At 35.3% G+C, this 21,648-nt stretch overlaps 1 protein-coding gene across 1 annotated transcript; it reads left to right on the top strand.

The window, feature by feature from the left end:
- On the top strand, positions 14,049-21,490 carry LOC107618544 (exportin-T). Its single transcript, XM_016320631.2, has 14 exons — positions 14,049-16,008; positions 16,180-16,266; positions 16,363-16,452; positions 16,605-16,703; positions 17,088-17,147; positions 17,918-17,980; positions 18,092-18,187; positions 18,893-19,066; positions 19,553-19,726; positions 19,820-19,882; positions 19,968-20,066; positions 20,538-20,684; positions 20,764-20,946; positions 21,054-21,490. Exons 1-13 carry the CDS (start codon positions 14,281-14,283, stop codon positions 20,851-20,853), a joined length of 2,970 nt encoding a protein of 989 aa, XP_016176117.1. The 5' UTR covers positions 14,049-14,280; the 3' UTR covers positions 20,854-20,946; positions 21,054-21,490.

The following is a 21,648-nucleotide window of genomic DNA, read 5'->3' as shown; positions in this document are numbered from 1 at the left end:
GTGGTTGTTTTTTTTAGAATATATTTTAATTTGTGAATGTTAATTTTTTTTGGATACTATTTTAATGGTTTACTTAAGAATAAGAGTATACAGAATTGATAAAAAGGTGAAAAGGATGGAAGAGAGAAGAAGGGGAGATTCAATTATTCAAATGGAAGAAGAAACACGTAAGGTATATTTCCTTCTTGCTTTTTGGTGTGTTCATATTGTGGTAGTATTATATCTATAGACAAATGTGGCTGTAATCAATTTACTTAGCTTATGGAGAGTTGCTGTAATCATCATCATAGACAGCAATAATTTGCATTCATTTTAGCTTTTTTTCTTTTACATACATTCGGGGTAACCTTGAACTTTTCCGTTTAATTTATTTCAAGCATGACCTTTGATCCAAGGAAAGTCCTTGCTCTACTAATTTTTCAAAAGGCACTTTGAAAAGTAACCGGGATTAATAACAGTAGCATCTTTTCTTCTTTATTTATTTTTTTTAATTCGGATCTAAAGAATTTTGCTAACCTAAGAACACTTAGTAGAAAGGTTTTTTTTTTTCCCATCTCTTTATCTCGCGTAAGATACATCGACAACGATAAAATAGGCTATGTTTTTTTTAGGGGTAAGTATGATTTTGGTCCTAAAAGTTTAGCGTCAGAATCGAAATCGTCCCTCTTGTAATTTTCGATTTAAAATCGTCTTTAATGTTGCATTTCATTTTAAAATCGTCCTTTATAATAAATTTTTTTTCTAAATGACAAAAATACCCTTTTTTTTCCACCATTTCATTTTTCTTGTTCTTCTTCTTTCTTTAAGGAGAATTGTTCTTCTTCTTCCATTAACAATTTTAGAATAAAAATTCTTCTTCCATTAACAAAACTCAAAATTTCAAAATTTTAGATACAGTTAACAAAATTCAATTACAAGAATTAAAAATACCCAAATTTATCTTCAATTACAAAAATAAAAAATCTATAAATTTTGGAAAATGAGAAACAGATTAGGAAACAAGAATAGATTAGGAAAATAAGAAACAAGAACAAAATAAAAAACAAGAACAAGAAATAAGAACAGATTAGGAAAATCCAGAACAAGAACAAGAACAGATTAGGAAAATCCAGACCAACATCAAATTCAATAGCAACAACCAGATGGAGAAGAACAATAACCATGGATCTTGTATACAATTAACCATTAACAAAAATTCAATAACCTAAGCTAATTCAACAACAACAACAACAATTCAGCAGCAACTTTCAGCAATTCAATAACCTAAAATCAACTAACAGAAAATTAAAATCCAGCTAAACTAACCCAGAATCAAATCAAGGGGCTGAAGGGAGGGTAACAGGTAGTGGTGGCTCTGATTCCTTCTGCGACAGGAACTGAGGGAGGGAAAGCAGGGAGGTTCGCTAGCGGTGGTGAAACAGAGGAGACTCCACGTTGCTGCGTGGTGGTGAACCAGGGGAGGCTCCACATTGCTGCGCCATGGTGAAGCAGGAGAGGCTCACCGGCGGTGAGCTCTGGTTCGAGGAGATCTGAGACAAGGAAGAAGAGAAGGAGGGGAGAGGGTCGCGGTTGATCTAGACAAGAGAGAGGCAGCGGCGGGACGGCGAGACTGCGGCGGCGGGACGGCGGCTTCCCTTCCCCCTTCATCGTCATCATCATCAGAGTTCTGGAGGAGGCGGCGGCGACGACGAGGTCACGGCGTTCGAGGAGATCTGAGACAGGGAAGAAGAGAAGGAGGGGAGAGGGTCGCGGTTGATCTGGACAAGAGAGAGGCAGCGGCGGAACGGCAAGACTGCGGCGGTTAGGAAGATCTGGCCAAAGAAGGTGATAGCCCTGTAGATTCGTTTTTTTTTATTTTATAATTTTTATTATTAAAATAGGAATAGGGGTAGTTTAGGAATAAAACAAAAAATTTTATTAAAAAAGACAATTTTAATACGAAAAAAAAAACGTTAAAGACGATTTTAAATTGAAAATTAGATGAGGGACGATTTTGATTTTAACGCTAAATTTTTGGGACCAAAATCGTACTTATCCCTTTTTTATGTTGTTGTTAAAAATTTAAAATTAATAAATAATAAAGTCAACCATATTACAAAATATTTTCAATAAAATATGTACATTGAGAAAAAAATGATTTCTTTTGATTTATTTTGTCAATTACCAAAATTATATCACTAAATCTTTTTGTTACCTCCTCCTATGCATGTAAGACTTCCGTACTAATGGCTCGTCTCTGCATCATTGTTATTGACGGCGAAGTAAACTTAATTAATAACCTGTTCAGGAGAGATAAAACTTTAGTTAGGGAATTTTTTATTTATTTATTATTACATACATTTTGAATATGACACTCATTGATAGAGACAGATAAAAAAATATTATTAAAAAAGTGAATGGAAAAGCAAGAATTTGTAGCTTCTCTTAAACGTGGGTTGAAGAGTAAAATTACTTCTGCGTTCAGATGATAAAAAGTTGCCAAACATACAAATGAAGCGTTCAAGAGATTCAAACGCACTTCTTTCTTTTCCAACGCGTTTGTCAAAGACACCATTAACAAAATAGTCAATTTTTCATATCATAAAATTCATTGATAATACAATCTGTGTCAAATTTTTCAGTAATTATTTTTAATATAATTAAAAGACAATTAGTAAAAAATTCATCTTTCATTTTGTTTTTTAGTTATTCTTTACCATATTTATTATAGATAAAAAAGATCTCTCAGTTGTAGCTGTTGAAACAAAGAGAATCAATAGTAAATGAATAAAGAATGACGGTCACAAAGAAAAAAAAGAATCCACTTTATTGGATTTGAAAAATTTTATTTTATTAAAACATATTTTTTTTCAGATTTTTTAGTATTGTTACTTACTTTTTAGATATTAGAAATTATTAATATTTAAGTTAAACTAGACTTTTATTTATATTAAAAGCTGGGGGAGGGAGACGAGGCCTCCACTCGCCTCCCATATGTCCGTCCCTACTCATTGACACTCGTTCGACACAAGTGTCTTCTGCCGTATCTTAATAAAAAATAAAAAATTCTTTTTCGGACATACTTTGACATACCTAAATACCATCACGTGTTAGCGTGTCCAATTTTATTTTTAACATGTATTCTTGAAATGAATTTAGAAATAGTATATATTATTAATTATTAAAACAAAAAATCTTTTAAATAATTAAAAAATATTAAAAATAATTAAAAAATTAATTTACATTTTAATAACAATAAAATACCAAAATATCATTACAATTTATCTAAAAAATACTTTATATTTTATATATATACTGTATCTCCATGTTCTATAAAAATTTTAAATTCGTGTGTCCGTATGTTTTGTATCGCGTCGTGTTCTATATCCGTGTCAATGTGCATGCATCATTAGTAACAAATCTTGGTGATTTTTATGGTATTTTATCAAGACTTAAAATTTGACTTAAGCCAAATAGTGTCATAGGTGACAAATCTTGGCGATTCTTAAGTGTTTTATCCGAATTTAAAATTTGATCGAGACCAAATAGTGAATAAAAGTCATTAAATATTGTATANAAGGACCAATTCTCATCACATGGCATCATGCCATCATCAGAACCAAACCTCATCCAGCCTAGACTGAAACCCAAATTTATCCATCTTAACCAAATAACACAAGAGTAACCCGCATTAACTTACAACTTTGGTTGAGGCTAATCTAGCTCACAAACGTACCTAACAAAGGAATCTTTTTCACCTTAGCAACCTAGGTGGAGTCCAAACTCTGCAAACTTAACCTCTACATAATGAAGTAAGGTTTCTAAATGTATAGGTTGCACATTTTTCGGAGCTACCTACTTTTGGGAATTAAGAAAAGAATTCCGCTAGGAAGTCAATAGAGTATTTGTACAATATGTATAATGAGCTATTTATTTGGCCTAATATAAAATAAAAATAAAATTTACCTATATTTATCCTAAATTCAAAACTGCTATTTGTTTTGACCACATAATTTCTAATCCTATTTTTTACCCATTTTCCTTTTTTGAACAAACGGTCATCCTACCCCCAAAAACCCTCCTCCTTTGCCGCTGAACATCCCATCCCTGCGCCTCTATCTGCTCGGGAACCTGCGTCGGCGCCGATCAGAACCGCAGCGCCCAGACTCCTTCGTGCGCCTCTAGCATCGTTGGCAGCAACTACTTCGTCCATCAGCGTCCTCCCAACACTACAAGAAAACCAAGATTTTACTACGCTTTTAAAGCGTGGCGAAAAGTTGAAAAAAGCGTAGCGATAGCTTTTTGCCACGCTTTTTGAGCTACCGGCACACTTTTGAAAGGGTCACAACTGCTAGCGTGCCGGTTGCTCTATCGCCACGCTTTTGGTGACCTATGGCCATGCTTTTTCTGTCGCCACGCTTTTATCTATTGCCACGCTTTTAAGCGTGGCTGTATGTGAAAGATATTGGTACGCTTTTAAAGCGTGCCAACATCAAGAGATATCGCTACGCTTTTAAAGCGTGCCAGTAGCAAGAGATATGGCTACGCTTTTAAAGCGCGTCAGTAGCAAGAGATATGACTACGCTTTTAAAGTGTAGCTGTTGATGACTGTTGTACAATATGACTATGCTTTTAAAGCGTAGCTATAACTTTGTTCAGGTTCTATTGTTCTTTTTCTAATCTTTGTAATAAAATCTTATAAAATTCATAGATAATTGTAAAATTTATACAATGACCATTAAGAAACCGGACCAATCCCCCCAGAAACGACAAAGTTATAAAAAATAATCCATAGAAAGAGGCTTGGCCAGCCCTTATCAAAAATGGATTGTTAAAAATAACTTAGAAGGAATCGACATGAAGAAGTCGGCCCAAGCCGAATAAAGCAACAAAGTTATAAAAAGTAAACCCATAAAAAGAAGACCCAGCGAGGTCCAATTAAAAAAGGAGATTACTAGAAATAACTCGAGAAGGTTTGTCGAGAGAAACCAACCAACAGGAAGACGTGCGCTAGAAGGGACGCAGCTCGACCCAAAAAGCCACGACCTTACCAAAATCAATTTACAAGTGTTCTATGAAAAATATAGCCAAACAAAGCTAGCCTCAAAGTTCACTTCGACTAAAGCAGGGAATAAACAAAGGCAATCAAAAGAGGTCGGACAGCAAGACCCCCACACTCTAAAAATTCCTGGAAGTGGCAAAAGTGCAAACCAGTATAGCAAAAAAGATACTATAATAAAAGCTCAAGAAGGAAGCCTCGAAATCGACCTCAAGAGCTCAAAGGTATTTGTTTTCATCCCGAGGTGAAGGAGGACGGGTCGCAAGCAGAACATCATCAACGGTTCCATCTGGCCGGTTCAGAATCTGAACATCAGGGTCCGACTCGGGATGGCCGACCTCAGTTATAAGAGTTGGAAAAGTTGGAGCAGCAGAAGCTTTGGCTGATGGCTTAGGAGGAGGATCTACATCCTCGTCATCATCTAGGGCAGGAACAATTTTACCATCTTCAACAATATTTTCCAAACTAAAAAGACTCAAGTCGAGCTCGGGAGCAAGAACTCGGACCTGAGCCTTCAAATTCTCATATGCGTTAGTCACGCTACCCACCAGATGACTCTGAAGCTCAGCATAATTAGCATGAGCATTCTCCAGACTCTCCCTTGCCTCCAACAACTCGCCATAAGTACGGACATAGCTCTCCTTATGCTACAGCGCCGTCTCCTCGGACAGCTTGGCAGAAGCCACAGCGGCAGTAGCTCGGGCTTTCTCCTTTTCCAAATCCAGCTCCAGCTTAATAACTCTAGCGTCCAGCTCGTCCTTCAGACCCTTGATCCGATCATACTCTGACTTGGCTTCCAGCATAAACTCCTTCGTCGCATGGACAGGAGAGTCTTGGATCGAGCGAAACAAAGCCGCACCCATATGCGCCATCCGAACACTACTTTTGGTGATAAAATCCAGGTGGTGCAGGATGGACACATCGTCCATAGGAAGTCGGCCATAGGGGGCAATCTGGTTATCAACAAACCCCACAGTGTCAAAGTCAGGGGCATCCAGATTATATCTGGGGAGGATCAGAAGAAGCCAAGAAAACCTGGGGAGTGGGGATGATCTTCCTCGGCCCAGAAGCGTCCGAGGTCGACTTCCTCAACGTAACATTGGAAGATCCCTCCCTAGGACCTTTGGCCGAAATATTTCTGGGCAGCTGTTGCCTTCCTGGCTCTCTTAAAAGCCTTCATGGAATCAGTGGTCTTCACCATCTCTGAAAAGATAAAGCAGAAAAACCGAAGTTGCAAGTTAGAAAGAGAGGGATCGACAAAACAAACAAAATAAACAAAGATAAAGTTAGCATAGAAATCAGAAGCTACCCAATTCAGTTCGAAGAAGGGAGGGATTCCCCAAGAACTTCTTCGTATCAAGATAAGGAGGCTCCTTCCAATTCTCTTCTAGTACATGAACAAAAGCCTGCTCAACCTCATCCAACATTTTCCAAGTATACCTAGACACTACTACATTCTGTTGCCAGGATAGGGGGAAGGCAGGTTCATTATTCTCATCCAAAAAGAAGGGCCGAGCTCCTTCAACAGCTCGGACCTTGAAGAAATAGTTCTTAAAATCCTTAAAAGATTCATCATACATAGAAAAAACTTTCTTTCCTTGGGTAGCTCAGAAAGAAATCCAGGAAGCCTTCTTCCCTAAAAGATTCATCATACATAGAAAAAACTTTCTTTCCTTGGGCAGCTCGGAAAGAAATCCAGGAAGCCTTCTTCTTAGCTGCCCCAGGCTTCGTCAAAACAAAAAGGTAAAGAAAAAAAGTTTGAGAAGGTCGGACATCCAGTTCTTGGCACAACAGTTGGAAGACTTTTATGAAGCCCCACGAGTTCGGGTGAAGCTGAGAAGGGGCAACATTACAGGACCACAACAAGTCGGTCTCAAAGGAAGTAAAGGGAATGGTGATGTTCATTTGGCTAAAAAAGTAATCGTAAGCATAAAAGAAGGGGCGTTCCCCCTGAGTCAGAGAAGGAAAACAAACCCTCTCATCAGGGTCAGGCACTACCAACTCGTAGTTTTTCTCCTGATCTCTACTACTAGAAACCCTGTGATGTCTCCTAAGCTGCACGCAATACTCGGAATTAACCACAGAAACGCACATCAAGACGAGGGAGTCTAGCCAGTCAGACATGCCCTCGGGGACTTTGGAAGACGTCTCAACAATATTTTTGCGAGAAGACATGGGTCAACTAGTCCTACAGTAAGAAAAAGGAAAATAGGTTACTAAGCAACAGCTCGGACAAATCAAGAGAGCAGCTCGGACAAGTATGGATATAACTCAAACTAAAGCATACAAATGTTAGAAGGCAGGAATAGCAACAAAAGGAAACCCCAGGACTCACACCAAGGTCTATGGGCATCCTTTGGAGGCAGTAACAGAATAAGAATTCAGGAAAAATCTAAAGTCTACGTTTCGACATCTATCAAACAAGAAAACAACCCTCCTTCAACAGCGACGCTTCGAAGAGAAAAGCCACAAATCACAAAGAGATATCAAAGTTACCATCTTTTTAATCTATCAGCAAACCGGCAACAACAAACCCTCAAAAGATACAACCTTTTAACAAAACAGTTCACTACTTCAAGCGATAAATAGAAGAAAGATCAAAATTCTTATCTAACAGAAAAGCGAGGAAACCCTTACAGCACACAATACAGCAATGATCAGATGCAACAAATTCAGGAAAAGATCCAAACTTTCCAAACATCAAACATGAATTTAAGCAAAACCAAAACCTCTTCAAAATCAGAATAATGCAAACACAAAAAAGAACGGCGTAAAAAAGGGAAAGAAGAAGAAAAACCAACCTGCAGGAAAGAAGGAGACGATAAACTAATCAGGAGTTGAAGTAAACAAACGAAGTGACACCATCAAATCACCTTTCGAGTAAAAGAAAAGAAATGTGAAGATGCGAATACAAGAAGGATAAGGAGAAGAGAAGAAGTTGCAGTAAGCGAGAGAAGAGAGACGGGAAAGAAACTTTGAAATTCAAAAGTGAGATACAAAAGAGAGAAACGACAAGGAGTTAATGAAATTTACTCTCGCACGTTTCCAAGAAAACACAAAAATGCGTGTCGCAATTAAAAGGAGTGAGAAAAACGCTCTACATTCAAATCATTAATAGGAGCTCTACAATGGGATCAACAAAGAGTGCTCGAGCTCGGCTTTTTCAAAAAAGAGGTCGAGGTCTAAAAAGACACGACCTCAAAAGGAAGACCGCACTCAAGTAGGGGCACTGTTCATGCCCTGGGTCGAGCTGTATGACCCGGGCTGGTTAAAGACAAGTTGACCGACCTCTTCGGATCAGGATTACCCGACCTCTTCATAAGAGAGTTCGGCCAAAACCCTATAGAGGCCCAAGTAGGCCCAAACAGAGGAACACGACACAAATCTAAAGGAAGCCCAAACCTAGAAAGATAAGGGCGGTTCCCTTAATGATAAAGATGACTTCACTCAAAGATAAGATAAGATAAACTATCTTATCTCAAGGGAAGATCACTCCACACTATTATAAATACACTGGAGCACCCATGTATAACTCATACTCTAATTCTACTAAAAATCTGCTTAAAGCCCATACTAACTTAAGTATCAGAGTCTCTTGCAGGTATCACCACCCTCCGTTGACAAAGGATCAGCTACATCAGCACCGCCACCGCCTCCAACAAGTCGGACGTATCAATTCCGGCCGCCACAGCCGCTCCACCATACCATGGTTTCAAATTATACAGTATCATACTCCATTTCTTTCTTAGCATGGATTGAAATGTGCAATTGAGGTTGAGTTTGGCCCCTCTTTGTTCGAATCATCTCGTGAATCTCTCTTCAATCTAACTCAACGTGGTTCGGTGATGGATTATTATTCAGAGTTTACCGTACTGACCAATCGCTCACAATTCGAACCACATGAAGCAGTAAGAGACTATTTATCAGTGGGTTACATCAAGATATCTGTCGTGAGGTGAAAGCCCAGTGTCCCCATAGCTTAATGCGTGTAGTGAGCTTGGCTAGACTTGACGAAGATAAAAACACACTTTCTTTCCGTCCTAACCCTGCACCTAATATTCATGCTCTAATTCACCACAATCAAACTACTACTTCTGTTACTAAAACTGCTCCCCGAACATCATCACCTCCTTTACTAGTGACCCACTTTTAGACCCACCTTAAACCCCAATTAGAACTTGGTAAAGCGACTTTCTCCAACTGAGTAGCAGCTACGCCAGGAGAAGGACTTGTGCTTTTTGTGTGATGAGTGATTTTTTCCAAGCCACCAATGCCTCAATCGATATTTCATGCTCTATTAGTTAGAAGAAATTGATGAGGCAGATTCTCCATCATAGGAGCAACCACCTGATGGTACTGAGGAGAACTCATTGTTGTTAGAATTGGAAAATCAGGTAAAAGACCTGCACTATTTATCCATGAATGCAATTAAGGAAGAATCTGGAATGAATACCTTATGTTTTTCAGCTACAATATATGGATTACCAATTCAAATATTGATAGATGAGGCAGCTCAGATAGCTTTATTCAACCTCAAATTGCCAAGTTTCTTAAATTGCACATGGGACCTGCTCCAGATTTTTATTTGATGATCGATAATTTTGCTGTGATAAATGTAGAAAGGTGCATCCCTTCAATTCAAGTTAAAATGCAAGGACATGAAATTATTGTATCTGATGTCTATGTGTTGCAAGTGGCAGGTGGAGACATGGTTTTAGGATGTTATTAGCTTAGAATATTGAGGGCTCATATTGCAAATTATGATTCTCTTTTTATTCGTTTCTTACATCAAAAAAAGTTTATCATAATTTATGGTGATTCATTGCCACCCCCAACCTAAGCTCAATTTCATCACATTCAAATATAAGTGCAAATTGATGCAGTTGATGAAATGTATTCCTTGCAAGTGACTGGGTCCGAATTGGGGGATTTAGAGGAGTTTAAATGGTCTACTAATATGGATCCAGAGATGGTTACATTATTATCACAGTATAATGATATGTTTCAGATCCCTGTTGGGTTACCTCTTCCGAAGGAGCATGATCACAGAATTCCCTTGATCGAGGGTGTAAGTCCTGTCAAAGCTAAGTCATATCAATATTCTTATAGTCACAAAAAAAAAAAATTGAAACCATGGTGCAGCAAAAGCTTAAGGATGGAATTATCCAGCTAAGTAAGAGCCAATTTTTCTAGTTTTATTTTACTTGTTAAAAAGAAAGATGGAATGTGGTATTTTTGCACGGATTATAGGGCGTTAAATGCTATTGTTATTAAGGATTCATTCCCTATACCCACTGTTAATGAATTGATAGATGAGTTACATGGTGCTAATTATTTTTCTAAACTTGATTTGAGATTGCGATATCATCAAATTTTGGTGCATCCTGATGATAGGCATAAGACTGCATTTAGAACTTACCAAGGACATTATGAGTGGCTTGTTATACCATTTGGCTTGACTAATACCCTTGAAACATTTCAGTCTCTTATGAATGATGTCCTCCGCCCTTATTTGAGGAGACTCGTGCTTGTTTTCTCTGACGATATTCTGATTTACAATCCGAATTGGCAAAGTCATTTGGTACAACTTGAATTGGTGCTTCAACTGCTGCAAAAAGAAACCTTATTTGCTAAGCTTTCCAAATGCTTCTTTGGCACAAAGGAAATTGATTATTTGGGACACACTATTTCAAGATCAGGAGTATGTATGGATAATGCAAAAGTGTTGGTTGTAACTCAATGGTCGGTTCCAATAAATCAGAAGCAGTTGTGGGAATTTCTTGGTCTTTCTGGTTATTATCGCCATTTATTAATAATTATGCATCCATAGTAGCTCCTATACTCCCACGTACTCACATTCTCTATTAAATCTATCATTCCCTATCAGTGTGTGTTTGTGTATGCATTCGAAGAGGAGGATGGATTTCTCTCCTTTCTTTGGGGATATGTAGAAGGCCAAGTATCGTCCACTTCTCTAATGTGATATAATTTGCGTCACATTGCATATTTTTCATTGAATAAACTTGTTAGATTTAAATTTAAATTCAAACCCATGACTAAGTTTAGTTTTCTTATATTATTCTTTAGTTTATTTTTATTTATCAAGTAGCACGTAACAATTATTTTAATAATTCTACTAGATAATCAACTAGAGTACCTGCCAATTTAAATAACTTTTCAAAATTATTAAAAGATAAAATTTTGAATTTTTAAAAATAGGATTGTAAACTTATAATCACTTTGTCTTCAACCGTCTGTCGCATTGCCGTTGTACCCTCAACTGCATCAAAATATCTCAAGTTTAAAAAAAAAGAAACATCCAAATTTTAATCAAAGAAACTCCTAACTTAACAATAGAAACATTCCAAGTTTTACAAAAAAAAATTCCAAGTGTAACAAAAAAAAATCCCAAATTTAATAAAAAAACATCCCAAGTTAAATAGAAAACAACATCTCATCTCACAGTTACTATAAAAAATATAATAATCAAGCAAATTTATATTAAAAAACATCTCATTTCGCAGACACAAGCGACATTACCTTGTAATCAGCGGCAAACAATGGTTATAGCGCCGCTCGATCTATGCACCAGGCGCGAGGGTGGGTACCAACGGACGTCGGTTCGAGGTCGGCATTAGGTCGCGCGGTGCAATGATGCTGCCAAAGAGCTTCTGTCGTGCATGTTATGGATGACGATTTCGGTGCTAGGCGTGGCAGCCCTTTCGTGCGACAGAAGGTTGATTTGTTCGATTAGGTGCAGCGGTGATGTCTCCTGCAACGAAACTAATTGGAGAAAATGAAGTACGACGCGAATAGAGATGAGAGAAAAAAGAGAGGTGCAGTTGTGTTTTTTATTTTGAGTAATAGTGAAATCAAATTAGGATTATGTTTGGATAATGTTATGAGATTTTTATTTTTATTTTTTTGTTATTAGACCTTTTTGTTGTAATCCACATTGTAGTTAATAAAATTATCTAATATTTTAGTTGATTTGTTAAACTTTCTCTTATTTTAATTTAGGTGCAAACAAGCCTATTTGCAATTTACCTCAAAATGTAATCATTTAAAATCTAGCCATAAGAATAAAAAATATAATAATCAAGCAAATTTATATTAAATTAAGCTTAAGTATTTTCTTTAATGAGAATAAAAATATCACTAAGCTTGATTAAAAGAAATAAATTTAAATTTTTGTTTTAAAATTATCGTTCTTGACCCGATCATGTCAAGACATATTCTGTTGCTTCCTAGCGCTATAAATATATCTAGTCGGTTGCATCATGCAAAAAAATATTATGATTTTAATCAAATTTTAATGGATAAATCAGTAAATTCTTTATTACGTATAAATTAAATAGTTGACTCATGAAAGTCTAACACAGTAATACTATAAAAAAATTAATTCGATACTCATCAAATTTTAACATACAAATCTCTACCATATAAATTATTTATAAATTAAAAAAGTCACATATAAAAGTCTAGTACAAACATTAACAAAAAAATTAATTTAATTGACAGATAAAAATTTAACACATTAATTAACAAAAACAGTTAATTAAATACTAATCAAATTTTAACATATAAATCACTATACTATAAATTATTTATAAACTAAATAAATCACAGATAAAAGTATAACACATAAATTAACAAAAAAATTAATTCGGTACTAATCAAATTTTAACATATAAATCAACTAACGCCTATTTAATTTTTTATAAATTAAATAATTCAAAGAAAAAAGACTAACACATAAATTAACAAAAAAAAATTAATACGATACCAATCAGATTTTAACATATAACTCACAAACATCTTCAAATTATGTATAAAAATGCCCTAACCACACATCAAAGTGACATAGGATATATATGAACGGAACAACAAACAACTAACACCTAAAGAAAACATCTAAAGAACTAACCTCTTCCTTGATGCTTCCAGCCACGTGAGCAACACCATTTAACCAATACAAATGATCTTGGTTTTTCATGATCCTACCCCGCTAGAGTATCCGTATCACTGGATTCTTTCCCAGATCCTATCAATTCCAACTACTCTAACACTCAACAATGCAATCCGTCCTTTGATCTCACGATTTATGTGTTTACTTAGCTCCTCATAAACCGTGATAGGGGTTTTACGGTTTATGCATAAATCCACTTCTTCATAAACCGTGGTATGAGTTCTACAATTTATGTGTTTTCTTAAAAAGCGGTAGAGGTTCCACGATTATATAGAATTGTAATAGGACAAACATATATTTAGTTTTCAACTGTTGCATTTGCGTAAATATGTCAACTGTTTTATTTAGGTAAATTTCCCTTATTTACATGTTGATTCAATTTACTATATCTGCTACACCAATAGTAAATTTTGTGTTACACCAATAATAAATCGAATTTAGTTAATTCGATTTATTACTTTTGCAGCATATATAGTAAATCGAATCAGCTTATTTCAATATACTACTTATACAATTTTTTAAAGTTAATTGTTTGTTTATTCTATATTAATTTTAAAACATAAATATCAATAAAAAAATACTTCCATTTGGATTCAAATAAAATATAAAAAAAATCAAAAGAATAAGAATAGAAATTCAACTTTTATCTTTTAGTTCAAATTCTAGAAAATCTACTTTATAAACTTGTGAATTTAAATCGGAACAATAAATAATTTTTAAAAATTCATTAAAAAATAAAAATTATCATTTGATTCATTAAACTTTAATTTTTTTTTATTTTCTACGGCACAAAAAAAAATTCGAATCCTGTTTAACGAGATTAGTAATTTAATCATTAAGACCAAACTAACTTTGTTATTAAACCTTAACTTTTATTTTATGGTTGTTGGGGAAATAACTTGAGCTTCATAAAGCAGTAGAGAATGTAATGGCATTCTTGAATGGGGGCGACTTAAATTTCCACTGAATCGGACCCTAAAAGTTATCACCATCAAGTTGCCATTATTGTGACCCGTTTTTTTTTTTCCCACGATCAAAATAAATATTCTTATGTTCACAAAAAAAATTAAAAAATGTAAAAAAAGCCTATAAAATTGTACCCTCAATCCAAACTCCTCCGACCAATACATTTCACCGTCATCTGGAACCTATAAGTACCCTCAGCCTTGAATCACAGATTCTAAAAATCACAGAATCAAAAGCCCTAACACTTAAAATCTCCTATAAATATTCCATTCGGCCATTTCTATTTCGTCAAAGTCACCATAAAATCATGGATGATCTTGACAAAGCCATTCTCATCAACTTCGATGAATCAGGAACCATAGATGACAGTTTAAAAAAGCAAGCTAAAACCTTTTGTGAACAAATAAAGGCGAAGCCATCGATTTGCAGCATGTGCATTGAGAAACTCTGCTTCTCAAACCTAATCCAGGTTCAGTTTTGGTGCTTGCAGACTCTGCACGAGGCCATTGTGTCTCGCTACTCTTCAATGAACCCTCAAGAGAAGCAATTGATCAGGCATTCAGTGTTTTCCATAGTGTGCCTCGAAGGTGTTGGCGCCAATAACAGCGCGACTAGGGTTTTGGAAGGACCCCCTTTTGTAAAGAACAAGCTTGCACAGGTTCTTGTTACTTTGATTTACTTTGAGTACCCTTTGATTTGGTCGTCCGTGTTTCTTGATTTCTTCCCGCACTTAAATAAAGGGAAGATGGTTATAGATATGTTCTGTAGGGTTTTGAATGCGCTTGATGATGAACTGATTAGTTTAGATTACCCGCGAACGCCGGAGGATATATCTGTTGCCACACGGGTAAAGGATGCAATGAGGGAGCAGTGTGTAGGTCAGATAGTTAGAGCGTGGTATGAGATTGTTTCCATGTATAGGAACGTTGATGAAGAGGTTTGTGTTGGGGTGTTGGAATCCATGAGGAGGTTTATTTCTTGGATTGATATTGGATTGGTTGTGAATGATGCTTTTGGTGCTTTGTTGTTTGATTTGGTTTTGGCTGCTGGAGTGGGCGACAGGCTTCGGAGTGCGGCCATTAAGTGCTTGACGGCAGTTGTTTCCAAGAGGATTGAACCGCGGTCAAAGCTGGCATTGTTGCAGAGCCTTCAAATCAGTCGCCTGTTTAGGCTCGTGGTTGACGATGCCAATGCTGAATTAGTCTCTGATATTGCTGTCTTGCTTACAGGATATGCCACAGAGTTGTTGGATTGCTTTAAACGAATAGATTCTGAGGCTAGAGGAATCTCCATGGAGCTTTTGGATGAAGTTTTGCCCTCTGTTTTCCATTTAATGAAGGACAGTGAGTTGGATGCCACGTTCAATGTTGTACAGTTTCTTTCAAGTTATGTTGCTACTATGAAAAGCATTACACCTTTGGGGGAGAAGCAACTGCTTCATGTTGGAAAAATATTAGAACTCATCTCTGTGTTGATTCGTTATGATCCGGAATACCGTTCTAATATTGACATGTTGGACAAAATTGGGAAAGAGGAGGAAGATAGAATGGTTGATTTTAGGAAGGACTTGTTTGTTCTACTTCGTAGTGTTGGCCGTGTAGCACCAGGTGTGACCCATTTGTTCATCAGAAATTTGTTGGCAAATGTCATTTCAACTTCATCCAACAGTAGTAATGTTGAGGAGGTGGAAGCTGCACTTTCTCTTTTATATGCACTTGGGGAATCACTAACTGATGAGGCCATTCGGGATGGTCAAGGATTGCTGAGTGAGGTGGTGCCAATGCTGCTATCCACAAAGTTTTCTTGCCACCCTAATAGACTAGTTGCTCTGATGTATTTGGAGACAGTAACAAGATATGTTAAGTTTATCCAAGATAATACGCAGTATATTCCTATGGTTCTTGCTGCATTTCTCGATGATAGAGGTATACATCATCCAAATATTAATGTAAGCCGTAGGGCCAGTTATCTGTTTCTGAGGTTTGTAAAATTGCTGAGGGTGAAGCTTGTCCCCTTCATAGAGACAATTTTGCAGGTAGCAGTTAAACTCCTTTTATTTTATTTTTAACTTTTGAGTTATCCAACTTTGTACTTTTTATCTGCAATTATTTTATGACCTCTGTGTGGATGCATTTTGTGTTGGTTATTCCATCCTCTACCTCTAGCTTTCTTCTCTATTCATTTGACTGTAATATTGATTTCCCAGAGCCTGCAAGATGCAGTTGCCCAATTCACAAGCATGAATTACACAACCGAGCTATCAAGATCTGAAGATGGTAGCCATATTTTTGAGGTAATCAGATTTCCTAAGATTTCAGGGATAAGGATATTTCTGCAAAATTTCGGGTTGTTTATCCTCTTATTTATTAACGAATGTGACCCTTCATAGGCAATTGGCTTATTGATTGGAATGGAAGATGTTCCACCAGAGAAGCAATGTGATTATCTGTCTTCTTTGCTCATTCCTCTTTGTCAACAGGTTACTTTTCTTTTCCGCCTAAATATTGTGAGATTTTTGTGTCCTCAAGAAACAACATAGCTGAGCTGGATGGATGCCTTTCTAAAATGAAATCTGATTAAAATAATAAGCATTGGTATTTGATGTTTATATTTTTCATGTGTCTAACTCAGGTTGAAGTATTGCTCGTTAACGATAAGACTAATGTGGAGGCTAATGTCAAAGTTGCTGCCATCCAGCATATCATCATGGCTATTAATTCTCTAAGCAAGGTGCTTTTTTTAAGGTTCTTTTTATGTTCAATTAGATAATTTTCCCTGTTGAGAACACTAAAAAATCAATTGGTCATGCCATAGACTATAGAAATAAGGTCTATACTTGAAAATGTTTGTAGCACTGATTTTGAAGTATAGAGTCATAGACTTGACAGGTACATTCACATTGTTTAGTTATTTCAAAACAACTCTATACATTTCAAAGAAGCAATTGGGCATAAACTATAGAGTTATCTTTAATCAGTGCTATTAATTCTCTATGTTAAAAACATAGCTATTTCAAAATGTTTAGAGCAATGATTTTTAAGTAGAGTCATAGATTTGACAAATACATTCACATTTTTGTTTCCCTCCTGTATAATTTTTGATGAACTGATCCAGGGTTTCAATGAGCGTCTTGCAACCTCCAGTCGCCCTACAATTGGTCTCATGTTTAAGCAGGTACTTTATGCAATTTTTTTCGGTCTTTACTGACTGCTATATTAGATGTGTATTCCCTATCCTCTTTTTGGATACTATGCTATAGAAAAGATTTTGGCTTAAAAATTTGTAGTTTTGGTTTGGATGTCTGAAATCTATATTTCTTCCAAAAAGGAAACATAAAATAAAATAAAGGAAAAGAAAAATAAATGCAGCATGGGAATTCTCTCAATTGGAAAATTTACTTCACTATGTCGAGTGTGAAATTCCACCATGGTTTGCAAGGTGGACCCTAAAAGGATCCCACTAGAGTATTCAACCAATGTTGGAAATCCACATTTGACCGTTTTCCAATTGAAATTGTTACCATGCAACATATAATTGATGATTTTTATTTGTTATTTCTTTGTGCTTTGCCAGCCCTTATGATGTTTATGACCTGAGTGAATGCTGCAATTAATAATACGAAGAGGAGAGCTATAATTATATTGATGTACTTTTGTACCTATTCAATATCTTTCAGACATTGCCTGCTCATGCCATTGCAAATGCCACCGTTGACTTCTGTTACTGTAGTATGCTTTGTCCTGTGCTTCTTTTTGTTTTGATATTGCTAACCATATGACCCGATGACAGTTATTATGAAATTGTATAAGATGATATGGAATGTCAGTCTTCTTATTTGTTTGATGCTTTTATCTGTTTGTTGTATTCATTGAATCTTTAATTTTGGAACTTGTGTTCATGCCTCTAATTTTACTCTTGCTAAACTTTCAATTTTTTCCATGTAGACATTGGATGTGCTTCTCCAAGTTCTTGTTGTATTTCCAAAAGTAGGATCACTGCGAAGCAAGGTATGCATTAGGTTTCCTTTAAAAAAAGTAGGGAAAATAATTTATTTATTAATTTATGTTGGTTGATTCATCAGTATCATGATTTAATTTCATGTCATTTATGGCATGTAGGTGATATCCTTTATACACCGGATGGTAGATACACTAGGTTCATCTGTCTTTCCATACCTACCAAAGGCATTGGGACAGTTGCTTGCAGAAAGTGAGGTACATATATTATTTGATTTTATTATTATTATAGATCAAATATTCTAAATTCCATATTTGCATCGCCATTGGTGTTTATTCATTCATTGAGATTGATTTTTGGAAGTTTACACACAGACACACACACACACACATATATATGTAAACAGTATGGTGTATAAAGATGGCAATGGGAATAATGTTCCATTGCCCAAGATGTTAAAATTTGTTTTGGGGCTTTATTAATGTATGATCCTGTTTAGCCACATATGTGTATGTCATTTATGGTAATCCAAGTTTGGGTTCTCCGTGTAAAAGTATGAATGATGCTTTGCATTTACAATCAACATTTTGGTACTTCGTTTTGTATATATATATCTTCAAGACTCTTTGGCACTTGCAAATGATTGTTTTCTTTAATTGTGGGCTTTTTGTTGAAGTTCTTAATTGGCAGTTGGCCTTTAGTGCATTTCATGTTTCAATCGTATTATCTTTGTTTGTGACTACTTATGTGCTTTAGTTCTTCTCTAGTTGATGTGTGTTCAATACCTGAATTTTAATATGTATTTATTTATTATTAATTATTTTTCCCATGAATACAAAAATCTGCATTGTGCATTTCAGCATACTGCCTTTTGTCCTTTTTTTTAAGGGCAACTTATTTCCTAGTTCCTTCCTGCATAACATATGAGAAAGAATTGTGATATCTCAATTTTCTTATTGCAGCCAAAGGAGATGGTTGGGTTTCTTTTGTTACTGAATCAACTTATGTGCAAGTTCAATACGTCGGTGCATGACATTTTGGAAGAATCATTTCCAGCTGTTGCTGGTAGAGTGCTCAGTGTTATTGCAGGAGATGCATTACTTTTAGGCCCTGGTGCTGTAACTGCAATAACCGAGGTATGGACAAGTTGATGAGTTTCCCTTAAAAGTAATTTCTCCAATCATAAGTTTGTGCACTGAGCTGCTTGCTTTTTTGTATATTTGTATTTATGCCTGGTAAAATTGAGGACAAAAATGTTAGTTTGACATTCAGGAACATTTTTAATTGAATGAACATGGCTTATAGAGAATATACATTTTAGCATCCTTATGATAGTTATTGTAGTTTCTTTAGAATTCCAAGAACCAGGTCTTAATCCAAGTCATTACCTTAGAGTCATGTTGTATCAAATTATTCTTACTAGCTATATTCTGCTGACTTGAATGCGAAATCCAATGCAGAAATGTATCTTTTTGGATTTCTAATTTAACTTTTTTCCCCCTAGTGGTTCTAAACACTCGCGTTTAGTGTATGTGTGTGATATGCGATACAATGAACTTATTATGCATTAGGTTTGGTATGTGTGATACAATGAACTTATTGTGCACCTTTGTTTTCCGTAGGAAGTTCGTGAGTTGCAAGAACTTCAGCAAACATTCCTTTCGTTTCTTCATGTTGTTGCTACACACAATCTTTCTTCTGTTTTTCTTTCCCCCCAAAATAGAGAATACCTGGATCAAATAATGCAGTTGCTTTTGTACTCTTCCTGTAATCATAAGGATATTCTTGTTAGAAAGGTATGCATATTTATTTCTTCTTATTTTCCTTGATTAATCCTTCTGATATATAATCTAAAAGTATGGTTCTCACTTTTTGTTTTCATAACTTAGGCTTGTGTACAGATTTTTATTAGATTGATCAAAGATTGGTGTGGCCAGCCATATGAAGAAAAGGTTGATTCCATTCACTCCTACTTATTCTGGAGTTTGACTTAGAATTGCACTCTTGTTGTTGTATTAAGTTATCAGTTGTTTACAGGTACCTGGATTTCGGAATTTCATGATTCAGACATTTGCAATAAATTGCTGCTTGTACAGTGTGCTAGACAGATCCTTTGAGTTTCATGATGCCAACACTGTAAGACTTTATACATTCTTTTGGTAACTCATTTAATTGTTATGATCTATTTTCCAATATGATGATTTTTGCTACTTTGTTACTTGTATATAATGCGCACAGATACAAGCCATATGTCTAATAAAAAACTGAGTTCAGCTTCTCATCTCATGATTGTGGATAGAAAAATATTCATTTATCATTTGCTTTTAGATTTATTGTTTTAACTTTTCAACATAAAACTGGAAACTCATGATTATTACCAGGGCTTTTTTTTATTAGACTCATTCGGCAGATTGCATGTTCGAAAAAACTTTAATTTAGAAAGGAATTTTTGTGTGGCTTGTGAAAGGAAAGTTTTAATTTAGAAAACAAAAAAACTGTTTATGGGATAATTACTTAATTAGTAGATTTTGTGTTGTGGTACTTAGCATTAACATTTTATGCTTACTTTACGTATTCATTTTCATCTTTTACCCTTTTGTTTTTCAGCATATTTTGTTTGGAGAAATTGTCTTGGCTCAAAAGGTTATGTTTGATAAATTTGGGAACGAATTTTTAGTTTATTTTGTCTCAAAAGGATTCTCCTCTGCACATTGTCCTCCACACTTGGCAGAGCAGTATGGCCAAAAGTTGCAGGTAAGAGAACTTTTGATTTTTTTTGTTGCTTTTTTTTTTTATTTTAAACATTTTTGTAATTTTGACAATTTGTTTGTAGGAAGCTGATATTAAGGAACTCAAATCATTCTACAAGTCTCTAATAGAAAATTTGAGAATACAGCAAAATGGAAGCCTTGTTTTTAGATAGCATCTTATGCATTGAAAAATTTTGCTAGTTTTCGGCATCCCACTGGGTTTCTTTTCTGGCGATTTCCTGTACTGGGCTATCCATCTACAAAAGGTAAACTAGAGCTGATCTAAAATGATATATCAAGATCAGGATTAATCTTTATTTCTTTTAATCTGTATTTCTGATTCAAATAGGGTAATCTTGATTTGATATTGCAGGGTTGGTGTATATAGCTTTTGTGTGCCCATTTTGTAGATGAAGAAATCTTCTGTGATCAAATTTTGACCAGCTTCTCAGCATTTTACCACCATGTCAAGTGGTTTTGAATCTCTGATATATATATATATATATATCCTCTGCTCTGTAGTTAATTATTTTTAGGAAAATTATAGTTAAATAATTTTTCGATGAAGCTGCTCGATGTGATACCAAAAATTGCGCGGGTTTCTTTTATGCATGTCTTTTTTTTTTTTGTCATAAATGTTTTCTTTTCTTTTGGAAACGTAGTTTTGTTTTTCAATTCAATCTTCATTCATTTCATTTTCTTTAAATCTTTATTCGTTTGTGTACTCTTATGAAATTAAGATATTAATTTTGTATGATTAAACTAATCTTTTGGATTTTAATAGAAAAACAAATCTGTTGAGGCATTGTATATTATATCATCTTAATTTATGTTAGTTTAGTGTATCTATTTTTTTTTTTCATTTTATTCCAAGTTAGACAAGTTATTCTATAGCAATGTAGTTGAATTTCACTTCATATGTTGGGAGTCAACAGGTCTGTCACTTGTACGAAATCCTATGCAAGTTT

Source organism: Arachis ipaensis, chromosome B09, assembly GCF_000816755.2.
Source record: "Arachis ipaensis cultivar K30076 chromosome B09, Araip1.1, whole genome shotgun sequence".
Taxonomy (NCBI): domain Eukaryota; kingdom Viridiplantae; phylum Streptophyta; class Magnoliopsida; order Fabales; family Fabaceae; genus Arachis; species Arachis ipaensis.
Note: the sequence above shows the minus strand (reverse complement) of the source record. Positions and strands in the feature narration are given on the sequence as shown.

Coding starts and splice junctions, on each gene's coding strand:
- LOC107618544 (XM_016320631.2), top strand. CDS start 14,281: ATGGATGATCTTGACAAAGCCATTCTCATCAACTTCGATGAATCAGGA. Junction 16,009..16,179: donor TCATAGAGACAATTTTGCAG/GTAGCAGTTAAA, acceptor TTGATTTCCCAG/AGCCTGCAAGATGCAGTTGC. Junction 16,704..17,087: donor CTATTAATTCTCTAAGCAAG/GTGCTTTTTTTA, acceptor GAACTGATCCAG/GGTTTCAATGAGCGTCTTGC.